General features: G+C 39.0%; 1 protein-coding gene across 1 annotated transcript in view; it reads right to left on the bottom strand.

The window, feature by feature from the left end:
• LOC115240078 overlaps positions 1–1,308 on the bottom strand; it is a 3,936-nt gene extending 2,628 nt beyond the window's left edge. Inside the window, exons 1-3 of the mRNA XM_029815049.1 lie at positions 1,168–1,308; positions 544–892; positions 33–407 (exon numbers count right to left, since the gene is read on the bottom strand). Of these exons, the coding sequence (XP_029670909.1) occupies positions 33–407; positions 544–892; positions 1,168–1,308 (865 nt within the window). The remainder of the gene's footprint in view (positions 1–32; positions 408–543; positions 893–1,167) is intronic.
• Between the last annotated feature and the right edge of the window lie 12,719 nt (positions 1,309–14,027).

Below are 14,027 nucleotides of genomic sequence, written 5' to 3'. Positions count from 1 at the left end.
ATTTAATAAAATCTTTATCATATACTATATACCTATTAATGCAAGCATAATCGTCACCATCACGAGTTGAGATAATATAAAGAAATGGAAGCTGTCTTCTAAATTTTGATAGAATTCCATTAATTCACTGTGCCTATTAATTAAGCCGACAAATTTTTTTCGACAATTTGCTTCAGTGTCTGGCTTGCTCGAGAAAATTTTAAATCTGTTTTTAAGGACCTCGAGTTGACCAGAGAGATGTATGGTAACGTTGAAGAAAAAGCTGTCTACGATACATTGCGTCGAACATATTATGGATGTTTGAACAATTTGAATAAGGAGGATTATAACATATTGCGAACCAGTGATCGAGCTGCCCAATGGGCCAGATGGAACCAGGAGTATCCAATTTGTTATATTAGCATTAGCTGCATACCATGAGAATGCAAAATATAAGGGTAACGTTATTTAGCACGTATAACATATCATAATATACGACTGAATTTAAGAAATTACGCCAACAAGAATTAGTAATATATTGTTAAATATACAAGTAAATTTTACCCTCCAATGAATCAGTGAAAAATATCTGCTTCAGATTTATAAACACGATCGCTGATACGTAAATACAAAAACATCCGCAGGCCGAGTATAGCAATATGATAGTGAGAATTCTGGCTTTAATCGCATATTTGCTCATAATCTTTCGAGTTTCCTCATCGTCTTTAGCGGACAACCAATCATCGATAGCAGCATTAATGTTTATGCCTAGTTTCTTTTGATTGACAGCGATACACAATTGTTTTATGATCCCAAGCACCGCGGACACAAAATATAGTATACTTTCTATACCTGTATCCGCGTTCTCGTTGCTCCACATGAGATCCAATGTTACAAAGGGTAGCACCATCAACTAAATAATAATTCTTTTGACTCAGAAATGAATGTACGTGTACGCTACTGACAAAGGAAGCATACAGTAATAATAACAAATAACTTTTGTATCTTATAATAGATTATAAATTTGTATAGCGACTAAAAAATTAAAATCACCAGTAAAAAAGGTCTATTTATTCATTATTATCGCGAAAAAAATATTACAAAATTACTTTGCATGTCGACTCCTTTTTGCGTTTTTCTCTGTCGTATATACGTTATATTATAGCTATTCAGCTTACATTAACGTACCTGCGCAATAATACAGAAGCTCCATCGTATCCTCGTGAACAACGTCTGCGCTTGCAATGGCCACAGACCGTATATTCTTAAGAATATTTTATGAGCAGAGAAAGCGTAGGCGATGTCGTCGTTCCAATGTTCGGCCGACATTCTGGCGATCGGGATGGGGCTCGAATGACTGCCTCATTCAAATGCACTTTGTTCAGTTGTTACAAATAAAAATTTGCCAATTTAACATCGATTTACGATCATTTTCGTCAAGCATTATCATGAATTATCACAAACCATGAAATGACCACATTAGCTTATTATCTCGACGAACTCATGTTTTATTATTTTTCGCTCCGAACTTTTCTTTGGTCGGTAAGATAAGAGATCGGTGTCTTTACACTACTCCGCCAACTTTCATGGAACAGCGGCGAATTCGGTAAAGTTACGTATCCTCGTGTCGATTAAAGTGTAGAATTGTGCGTTTTGACATTTATTTTATTACAATAGTGGTATGAATATAAACATTCAACTCTTAATTATGATATATTCTTATGTAACGTTTGGCAAAATACGTTATCAATATCGCAAAGATACGGACAAGAATATTGATGCATATACAGGATTGAAGAAACCAAGAAAACATCGCAGATATCTTGAGTCGAAGATACCTCTCTGTCATAATTTGTAATTGTGTATGTGTGTGTGTGTGTGTCTCAACATCTGTTCGAAGTTAGCCCTCCACATTTAAAATTAACTAATTTCGAAAGTTGTGTTGAATTGTGTTAAGTTTATGCTACATTGTATTCGAATATTAAAACTATAATATAAAAAATGCGAGAAAAAATGGAAAAAACGATTTTTTTGATCAGCCCCACACTTTTCATTTTTTTCAATTTTCTCAATTGTGCTAAATTGTGCTAACAATGTGCTAAAGTATTATTTAAAAAAGATAGTAGTAAGAAAAAAGTTATAAAAAATAATTTTGGATAAAAAATACTACATGCAACTAACGTTTACGTTCACATCAGTTATCCAAATAGCATATAATTGCATATCTGAGTTGTGTTAGCCTAGCACAAGTCAGCACAATTGTCGATTTCCTCAGCACAGCAATATTAAGGATATTGTACTCTTGAGCGCGGCCCTTCGCGCTCGGAAGGGCAATATAGCAATTCTTTACAGCATTCCGCTGCAACAATCTACTCAGCTTCTGTGCCGGACAATACGATTATCGATTATTTTCTTGAACTTCAACTAATTGCTCCCTCAGCAAAGTAGAATGAATCTTATGAATCTAATGGTTGTACAATACTTTTCTTTGTTTCGGGATTTTCTGCGTAGTCAGCGTCACAGTAGGCTTTCAGCAGATTGATTTTATTACTGTTTTTTAATTCGATTTAGAAGCATCTGTTTTCATTCAGATATTTGATTATATGCTTCACGTCTCTTATTTCACGTCTCTTTTGTTGGCTTTTTTACATACTGCTGCAAAAATTCACATTAGGCAATATCTGGTCGTGTCTTTGTTGATAGATATAGTACACAAGTACACTACCAATTATTTCTCAATACTATAATATAGATATAGACAGAATATAGGATAATTATCACTTTCTGGTTCGGTTTTGGTTTACTCATTTTGTTGTATCGATACTTTTGTAACGGGCTGCTTTCGCGAGATCGGATAAAGCTCGGTCGGGATCAGGGCTCGAGAAAATGGTGAGACACGACGATAGATTTTGGTTGTAAGTTAATCTCTTTATTTGCCTCTTGCGGCAATGGTCAAGTACAAGAAGTTAAGTCCCGCAAAGCGGGCGCGCGGCGGTGTGCGGGCGCAAAACGTTCGGGGCGCGGTCGTTATTAGACGCGCGGTTTAATAAATAAATACGGCTGATTCCGCAAACCGAGCGCAAGGCGTATAATAATTATATATAAGCGCGACCGATATTCGGCGCGTGGAGTGTGGTCGTGTTTGTTGTGACAGGCGCCGGATATACAAAAACGCTGTGTTGATTATCTCGGCGCGACGGTTTCTTTTGCGTCTACGATAAGCGCGACGGTGTTTACGGCGCGTATTCCCAGCTGTTTCGGGATGCGGTCGGATATCGAGAAATCTCGATCGGGCAGCGAACTCTCTGTCCCTATTCCGTACGCGAAGTAAGGATGACCGGTCGGCGTCGAGAAAGCTCGACGGGGTGGCGAACTCGCCAACCCACGGTCCATCTGATCGGAGCGGTCGGATGGTAGACCGTTTACTCGAGAATCCTCGAGGAGAGCGGCGAACACTCCGTTCTCTGTTTCTACGGTCGGAAAGGTTGAGAGGAAGCGCAAACGATGCGGAGTCCGAGAATGCTCGGCGGAGGCTGCGTACTCGTCAACCCCACGTTCCGTTGTATTTGCGTGTGTCAGGATCGGTTTTGGAAGATCTCGTGCGTACAGCTCGAGCTGGATCAGGTACCGGTCTGGTAATGAAATGTCAAAATGCTGCCGTTTTATACCCGAGTGTCTAGCGGTAATCGCGTCATTCGCCCCCGGGTGGGGATAACGACGCATTGTTTTCGGCGGGTAATTAATACGGTAAACGCGTCGTTTCCCCTGGGCGAAACGACGCGGCGTTTCGGCGGGTGACGCTCGGGCTCTTCCGGCAGCACTCGGCTGTGCTTGGTTTTCGGAGCTTTTGTAACGGAGGCCGTATAACGGCCGTACGGTTGTTTTGTAACGTTTAAAATAGGGCGCTAAGCGCCTCTGCCACTGCCCGGCTGGTGTTCGCCGGGCGACAGACTTCCGGCTGGTCTACGTGCCGGGTAACGATGGGAGGTGCATCGTTACACTTTTATTGATTTGGAGTTCTTCATTTCAAATCCCACGAAAATTCTGGTTTCACATCTCAGACATGTCCCTAAAAGGCATCTTATTGTCCTTTAGATATCTTTAAAATGTCTTTTGGCCTTCTTATACTGTAAATTCCTAAGATTAATTCGCTATTAGTTTTCTTGAATAGACATTGTTCACTTCCAATATAATATTGGACATACAATAAATATATATTTTACTTCCATGACATGAAAATAATATCCTATATGTAGAATGTTTATACATCTTATATACATGATTTAAATGTACATTATATGTATAATATGTATATTCATTGATATATTTTATATGTACATATAGCATATGTATGTGTATAGATTATATGTGAAATGTAGATACATAATTTATATATATTTTGTTGTACATAATATGTATATACATTGCTATACATCATATACAGGGTATCCGACAAGTAAGTGACCAACCGAAAGGTGGAGATAGATTGGGTCAAACTGAAAAGAAAAGTCCTGTACCATTTTGCGATTTTCGTAATAATTATTAAGAAATTAATTTAAAAAGATCGACTAACTCGCGCGAGTATTATCGCGCGGTGAGAAAAGACGTCCTGATATGGGCGGCATTGATATGTGGTTGCTAGAACGCGTGAATCCATCGTTATGTACCGCTCGTACGTAACTGTTATCATTTGTAGAGCGCTCTTCCCAAAACTTTGTCGCGCGCCTACTTTTGGGTTGTCTCTTCTTGCTGCGCACTTATACTCGCGCGAATTGGTTGATCTTTTTTAATTAATTTCTCAATAATTATTACAAAAATCGCAAAATGGTACAGGACTTTTCTTTTTTCAGTTTGACTCAATCTATCTCCACCTTTTGGTTGGTCACTTACTTGTCGGACACTCTGTATACAGACATTATGCAATCTCTAGATACATACATTGCACATATACTCCGTCCAGCGAGAGAATAACCTCGGATCGGACGAAAACTCGTCCGTTTCGCACAGGTCTCCTCCCACAGAACACCTAGGAAGCCCCCACCACATCGCCATATTGCTCGTGCAGCATGCCAGTGCTAGCAAACAAGCGACAGGTCCCTCCGACTGTGTAATTTAAATATATTACAACTCTCGCTCTTGTAGTTGGCAGTCATATTATTCCTTATTTTACTTTCGTATCGCGTGTAAGATTTCGATTTTATATCACATTGAAATTAATCGAGATTATTTCATCCATTTAATTTTCTAAACTGAAATAATAATCCCGGACCCGAGAAAGCCGTATGTACGTATACGGTATTGAGTACCTCGCCATGTTCTTCCCGTTTTGTCTGCCTATGCGCGAACCGAGGTTATTCTCTCGCTGGACGGAGTATACATAATTTGTTATACATAATATTGTTAAAGATGTTCGTAGTGTCCCGCATTTTGAAATGCAATCGGATGCATTTTTAAATCGCAGTGAGAGCCGAGCGTTGCTGCGTGCCGATTGGTGTACGCCATGTACGCCTTGAGAGTGCAGCCCCATGGACTGATATTTTCCGCGTAACGCGTATCGCGTAACCAATCACATTTTCTATTCTGCGTAATAGAAAACGTGTAATGCCTCTCATTGGTTACGCGATACGCGTTCGCGGAAAATATCAGTCCATGGGGACGTACCCTAGTATAAAGAATAAAGGAAGGTGCGTTTGCTCGAAAAAGTGAAGCCAGAACCGAACAAACTATGATGTCATAAGTGACATCACATAATGGCGCTAAAGTCAAATGGTCAATTAATAACTTTCTTAGTAATATCTGAAATCCAGTCACAAAATAATAAATATTAGATATTTTAATAAACAATTTCAAAAATTAATGAAACAATTAACATAAAAATATTTTTAAATCCCTTTTTAATTATTTTATCTATTATTTACAAATTATAAACCATTTGTCAAAAATATGCTTATCTATAAAAATTGCTTATAAAATAATTAATAAATTGTTTAATTAAACTAGAATATTGGATTTCAGGTTCTCTAGAGTAATGATGTCTGAAAAAAAGAATAAAAATTCATAAATAAAAGAAATTGTACACAAAAAAATAATTCTTTATTGTCGTTTGTGAATTATTAATTTAATATAAAAATTACGATTATTTTCTGATTTTTCCATCATATTCTTACACATATAAAACAATCTTGTATTAAAATATTTTTTAATAACTTCTTCTTCTTCCTCAGCCAGTAACCATCCACTCTTGGACGTAGGCCTCTTCCATGATCTTCCACTGCTGTCTGTTAGTGGCCGCTAGTAGCCAGTTCCTTCCAGCCGTTCTGCGAATATCGTCCACTCACTGTAGTTGGGGTCTCCCTACATTTCTTTTTGTCGTTCTTGATCTCCATTGCATTATTCGTTTCGTTCAACGGTTGTTGTTCTGTCTCGCAATGTGTCCCGCCCAGCGCCATTTTAATTTTGCTATTCGTTCGAGAACGTCTGTAACTTTAGTTCTGCTCCGAATTTCCTCATTTCTGACTCGATCACGCAGACTGCATAGATCCCAAGCATAGATCTTTCCATCGCTCTCTGGCATATTCTCAGACTGTTTTTTGTTAATGCAGCAGTCTCCATACCGTAGGTCATTACGGGAAGTATGCATGCTTCAAGGACCTTCCTTTTAAGGTTTATCGGGATTTTTCTGTTTTTGAGAACGTGACCCAGCTTCCCAAATGCTGCCCATGCTGGTTCCACTCTCCTGGTGATTTCTGAGGTCTGATTTACTTTCCCTCTTTTGATGTTGTGTCCCAGATACACATACTCCTCGACCACTTCCAGCGTGTGGTTTTCTTAACTTGGATATGTTCTGGTCTCATCACCTTCGTTTTCTGGAGGTTCATCTTCATGCCAACTGCCTTGGAGGCGTAATTGAGTTGTTCTAGCATTGTTTTGAGTTCATCTGGATCACTACTAATCAGGACGATATCGTCTGCATAGCGTAGGTGGTTCAAGCGGATTCCATCAATATTGATTCCTTTGTCTTCCCTGTTTACTCTTTTGAAGATATCCTCAAGCACAAGTGTAAAGAGTTTCGGTGATATTGTATCTTCTTGTCGGACGCCTTTCCTGATGTGGATTTTATCGGTGATAATGTCCTCTTCCATCCTGACCTGGAGCGTGGCGTTTTCATATATATATTTTATGAGGTTCGAGTATCTGGAATGTATCCTTGCTTTGTTCATCGCAGTTAGCACTGCCCAGGTTTCGATTGAGTCAAATGCCTTGTGATAATCCACGAAGGCAAGGTGGATCGGGATGTTATACTCGGTGCACTTCTCAATCAGTGTGCTCATTACCTGTAGGTGATCAATCGTACTGTAGCCCTTTCTGAAACCCGCTTGCTCGACCGGTTGGTAGAAATCCAGCTTATTTGTTAAACGGGTCGTTATTATCTTTGTCAGAAGCTTATAGAAGGTCGAGAGTAAGCTTATAGGCCGATAGTTTTCGATGTTCGAGCTATCGCCTTTTTTGTACAGTAGTATGACTTCCGCGTTCTTCCACGTGTCCGGAATTTGTCCCTCCTGAAGGCACTTGTTGAGGAATATCAGCACCGCTTTCTCCAGAGCCTTTCCTCCCATCTTCAACATTTCGACAGTTATTCGATCCTCTCCCGGAGCCCTCTTATTCCTCATGTGTCTCAAGGCCACCTTCATTTCGTCTGTGTCTATTTCCGGCATTTCCTCCGATCCCACATTCATTATTTTTGTGTTTTGATGTTTTTCAACGTGGACGAATCTCGGTACGGATGATCTGTACAGGTGTGAGTAAAAGCTTTGGACCACTTCTACAATGTCCTGTTTCCCTGTTACAATGTCTCCACGTTCATTCCTCATCTTGCTAATTCTCATCTTCCCTCTAGACATCTTAGATCTCATAACTTTTATGTTCATGTTGTCCTCTATCGTTTCTTGGATTATCTGGTTGTTGTGCGCTCTTATATCTTTCCTAATGTGTTTCTTGATTTCTTTATTCAGTTCTGCGTATACCTGAGAGTCTCTATTTGTGTGTTTCCTCTGTTTGATGAAGTCTTCTGTTTGAGGGCTTATCCTTTTTATTCGCTTCCTGCCAGTGCACAGTTTTTTGGTGGCCACTATAAGACTACCGGTGATTCTGGCGGATAACTCGTTCAGTTCTGTTTCCCACATTGCTTCCACTGGTTCCACCTTGCGCCTGATTGCCTCCTGGAATTCTCTTTCTTTTTGCTTCAGCTCTGCCATTGCTAAGTGGTTGTTTCTGTTAGTTAACTTCTTCCGTTCTAGTCTGATATTGATGGTTATTGTAGCTCTGATTAGCCTGTGATCACTTCCTGTGTCGAAGCGGTTTAGAACAGAGACATCTTCGCACATCTCTCTTCTCGACGTTAGTATGTAGTCTATTTTTCACCAGACGGTTCGGACTTTTCCATGTCCATTTGCGTTGTGGCGGCTTCTTAAAGAAAGTATTCATACAGAACAGGTCTTCGTTTCTGAGGTAATCAAGCAATAATTGTCCCCGTTGGTTTCGGACTTCTAGCCCAAAGTTACCGACATTTGCGGGGTCTGTTGCGGTCTTCTGTCCGAGTTTCGCGTTGAAGTCTCCAATTATCACCGCAAAGTGGGCCCTCTTTGATCTCCTCGCACTCGAGACATCCTCGTAAAAGAGTTCGACCTGTTCGTTGTCGGCGGTGCTTGTTGGTGCGTACACCTGAATCACTTGTAGGGTATACCTAGCGTTCACCTGGAGCATGACATAGATGACTCTATCTGATATTACGCCGGTCTTTATGACGCGGTGTTTGAGTCTCTTGTTGACCAGGATAGCCACGTCTCCATTGTGAGCTGTTTCCGAATTGTTTTGGTATAGGAGGTGTCCAGACTTGAGGATCTTCGCGCTCCTCCTTTTAGCCTCGTCTCGCAAACGCCGAGTATGTTCCAGTTGATGTCCTCCAGCTCCCGTTCCAAGCCCTCTAGGTGTTCATTTAGTCGCATTGTCCGAATGTTGTAGGTCGCAATCAAAATCTTTTCTCTTGAGTTGTTTTTCATTTCCTGCTTTTTATTTTTCTTTGTTATCGAATTTTTGCCTCCCCCAGAATCCGTGAGGCAGACTGACATGTCAGTGCAAGATTCTGAGCTTGTTGCTCTACTCGCCTGGGGTATTCTTGTTTTAGAATTCGACATCATGTGTTTTGAATATGGAAGGTGTTGGCATTAAAACGTCACGCTTGCCAAGCGTGTTGGCGAGTTCTAGAGGATTGCCTTTCTGGGCTCGCGGGTTCCTCTATCCGGTTCTTGCCTCCTCCGTCAGTTCCACCACACCTCACTGCGTTCGCAGCACCAAAACGAGTCTTCCGCCGCCGTACCGAGCCATACGCTCTCCGCCGTATCGAACTCAATCGTCGCTGCCTGAAACTGCTCGCTGTGCCTTCTCTGCTGTTGAGGTCTTCACCCGTTACCCTGGGCTCGGGACCCTGACAGATTATTACCCTCCGGGTCAGAGGGAATCTGGAACTCGCGTGGGGCAGGGACGTTCACTTCCCTGAGTAGGGCTGACTCCGTGAAGAGTCCCTACCTTGCTACCCCCTTTTTAACAACATTCTGTATTAAATTACTAGTATGTGTTTTTAAATTTTCTTCAGAATGATCCCATAATTTAATTAAAATATTTTTATTTATAAGGTTTTTTATAATTTTATTTTCTAGACTAGCTTTTAACATTGTGATATTGGAAAGCTCATTGGGTAAACGTGATCTTATATCTATTTCTGTTTCCATCATAGACGTATGAAATATCTGGACGGAGTCTTTGTCAGGGGGGGGGGAGAGGGGGTAAACCTTAAGAGGTGAGGGAACTCAAAGCTACTATCATGGATGTGTACAACCAAGATGGCGCTCGATAGAGGCTAATGTCACAGTGCACGGTTATTTTCACGTTGCGGAATTAATTAAACTATTGTACTCGAATAAATCGACAAACCACAAATTTAATACATGTTCTATTTCAAGAATACTGACTTTATTTTATAATTAAACGATCAGGAAACTTTGTTTTATTAAAAATGACTCGGAAACGAATGTATGTATAAGACAACTTTTATTGCGTGGGACTGCTGCAATGGCTGTGCGGAGACTGGTACTCTGCGTTCGTGCCGTTACATATGCGTTAGCGCCACCTTCCTGGGCGGCAAAAGCCGCAATTACAAATCAAAAAATTTATGTGCACACTTGACAGATTATATTCACTTTGACATCAACAATACATATATTAGATTCACAGTAAAAGAATTTTGAACTTAAAAAATTACAATAAATAGAATGGATTGTTAGTTTATAAATACCAAATATACCGTAAAAGTTGCATACAAATATTTTTATTAAAAAATTAGAATTATTTTTTCACAGATTTATAACAAATTTTAGACATTATAGACCTTTAAACAATACCATCTTATTGAATAATTGTCTTGTACTTAATACATTATTAATGTATGATTTCGCCTTATGAAGTACAATCAAATCTTAATATATTTTGCCGCAATCGCTCTCGTAAGGTGAACCGCATGATTTTCGAACGTGCTTTGGTCGTGGGAATGAATTTCTAAATTTCTAAATTTTTAAATAGATTTGACTTTCCAATAAATGATTTTAAAACCTAGTTCAGTAAATAAGTTTCCGTCATTTTTTAAAATAAATATTGGCTGCCGCTTTAAAGCCAAGCAAATTATGCTTTTTGTTTTATGACAAATTATGATAACATCGTGGGAAGGATATGTTAATCCTCCACCGTTTTTAATATTTATTAATGAACAGTAAATATGAGATTCATTGCCCGTAAGTGCCTCGATGCAGGATTCACAATACAAATTTTTTTTCAAATGCCTTACGACAAATTCTGCGATGTACGCAATCACTCTTATTGTGAATTCGGAGAGAGTTATACTATCGGGCAAATGAAGAGGTAAATCTTCGATATTATCTTTGTAATTGGTATCAAAATCCAATGTTCGTAATTTCGAAGTTGACTGATTAATTACAATTTCGGAATTTGCAGAAACATGTAATTTCGAAATTGCTTCCAGTGGGATGCAATTACCCGTCGCAGTGTATGTAATTTCTGTATGTACAAGAATTTTCTTATAGGCGGCTTCGAATTGCCGAGCTATCGGGTTATTGTTACAGCCTCCATGAGCACGTATACAGCCGAATAATAATTCTATATGGTCCTGACTAATTTTATAACATGGTATGTACTTTAAAATATCTTGGGCGGCAATAAATTCTGTATAAATTGTTCTTAGGCTACTAATACACATTATGAAGCCGATTATCGCACTTCCTTTTCTGGTATGAATCAATAACTGGTATGAACTATTTTTGTATGTACGTAATTGTGAGAGATGGTTGTAGCAATCTTGTAATTTTTCCAGAACGATTGAACTATTGCCTTCGTGCAGTGGTTATTTGAATCCAAATTGTTTCATATTTCTCGAATTCAAGATATCGAACAGATCATTTATTAAACGTATGAATCTTATCATCGGCTCCGTTTCTGCAAATTCAGGAAGTTGCAAATCTGTTTTACAGAGCTCTAGCGCATCAGCCACAGAAGCACTGAAGGCTTGCGTTGCAAGTTTAACTTTTATTTTTTGTTTGTAATATTGTATATGATACGTCCTTAATTTGTTAAAAGTGCAAACCTTCCTTAACTTGTAAGTCATTAAGCATCGAGAGATAATTCCATTGGATGATATTACCATTGTCACCGATGAGTATTTTGATTTCTGCCAATAGATTGCGCAGTAGTTTGATAGCATGGCATACGTCAAGGAAAACAGTCACTTTTCCCTGCGTTGTGGGATGATTGAAGTGACTCTGAAAAGTTGCATAGTTTAAATTGCATCCTAGAATAGTACACATATTTAAATTTGCTGCGGCTCCGTCAAAACTCACAGCAATTATATTCGTGCCATGCTCATGCAAGGATATTAAAGCTTGACGGACTAAGCTGGCATTTTGTTTCGAATTAAGCTCATTAATTAAAAAATATCCTATAGGAATCTTCCACAATCCGTTGATGCAATTAACCAAAAACACCAATGATTCTTTTGCCACTGTCCCGCAATAGATATCAGACCCCATGTCAACGTATCCTCTATACTTTGTATCATCATATTCAATATGCTGCCTCACAGCCATTTCATCAAATATGAGAACCCCGAAATAGAAGATAATTGACTAACCTAGCACGCTCTTCAATCGATTTCAATGTTTCTGTATTGAAACCAGACTCACAATTAACGGACTTGTATCATTTGCACAGCGTTTTCGGATGAGGCAAGCGTACGCTTGAGGAGAGTAAAAGTGTAAAATTAAAGCGAACATTCTTATCTCTGGATTATACTTTTTATGCAATGGTATTTTCTTAACTTGATGAAGCTGCCGTTTCAGCAAATGCTTATTGGCATTACCTATATCTTTTAAGACGTCTAGCTGTTGTGCATCGAGTACATTTTTCCGCCGCAAAACTGCCAAAACATCTTTGAGTCTTGCGATAGACTGCGCTCCTGCGTTGTTTTTGTTGCAGAATTCTAATTTTCTTCCAATACACTTTATTCACATTGTCGAGAGCAATCCGCAGCATTCTCTTTCGTGGTGTATGTTCCGAAATACGTGGAGAGACAGCTGTTCCGCAAGTACGCACTGTTTTTCTCGCCGATGAACAAGAATTTCCGAAGGCGACTGCTGTACTTGATACTTAAACACAAATGTAAATATATAATAAATTATGTAAAGTAAATATTCGTAAATAATTATTTCTTACAAGGAAATGAATGTCATACCTTCAGTATTTAAAGATTCTGTTCTGACTCCACCAGAGATGTCTAAATAGCTTTCCATCGAATAATCGTCGTATTGAATAGTATCTGCGGTGTTTATTAAAATCAGAAAAAAGGTTAATATTGCTTCATGATCATGTCATCGATTCTTAAAGTTCTGTACGCAATTTTCTTTACGACTTAACTATCATGAAATTTTTTGTTGTGGTCACTTGTTACATCGCTCTAACCGTCTAGGGTTAATAAGCAGTATCATGAAGGAACTTCCAAATACTCATTAACGTACCTTTTCTGTTAGCGTCAAATATTTGTTGAATCATCGAGTGATCCTGTCGATTCGGTGTGTCCTTATTCAATACTTTACATCTTCAATACTTACAATACGTTTTTGCTTAAGTTTTTCTTTACTTGGACTTGAGTATTCTTCCAAAATATTAGTGAATGGAACAGCATCAGGACGGAGTCTGGTGCAAAATAAAGATGTCCTGTCTAAATATTTTTCCTCAAAATGTTGTGAGCACAACGACGCAGTCTTCGGTACATTGCTGGCATCTAACCTTATACGATCTAGCCACATTTTTTGATCGTTAGGTATCTTAGGAAATCTATGATGATTGAATCACAATTAAGAGGATGGCGCACACCGTTCGAGTCGCCATGAGTGCGAGAGAGATAATGTGTTTTACAGATTCCAGGTTTCCTCCGAGATTACTAAATTTTAGAAAGAAGAAAAGATAGATCTTTCGCTCTGTGAAAAGACGAACAGCGTCTATTTCGTTGTTTGTCCGAAAAGTGAAGCGTTTCGGAGAAAACTTTGCAGCAGGATTTTTACCTACCGGACGTTTGGCACATGTTCTTAAGCGTTTACAGTCGTATGCGAAAATGATGAAAGAAAAGTTATTACCAATAATAGTACAACTAACTTGTGAAACGAAATATTCCCATGAGATGTTTCCTATTCCAATTCTGTCGCACTTATTTTGCCTCTTCTGCTTTTACAGCTTTTTGCGTAACATTGCGGCATGTTTGCAGGGTAAACCGGGTAAACTAATCACGTATTTAACACACTGTTTCGTCAAAGCACATCTTCTTCTTCTTCTTCTTTATGGCACTTGAGCGCCCTAGCGTTTAGCACATACGCCAGATCAAAGCACGTCAAAGCATTTACCGTTCACAAAACAAATCAAGAAATGGCAAT

This window comes from Formica exsecta, unplaced genomic scaffold (genome assembly GCF_003651465.1).
Source record: "Formica exsecta isolate Colony F162 unplaced genomic scaffold, ASM365146v1 scaffold402, whole genome shotgun sequence".
Taxonomy (NCBI): domain Eukaryota; kingdom Metazoa; phylum Arthropoda; class Insecta; order Hymenoptera; family Formicidae; genus Formica; species Formica exsecta.
The sequence above is the reverse complement of the archived record's forward strand: the minus strand, read 5'-3'. Positions and strand labels throughout refer to the sequence as shown.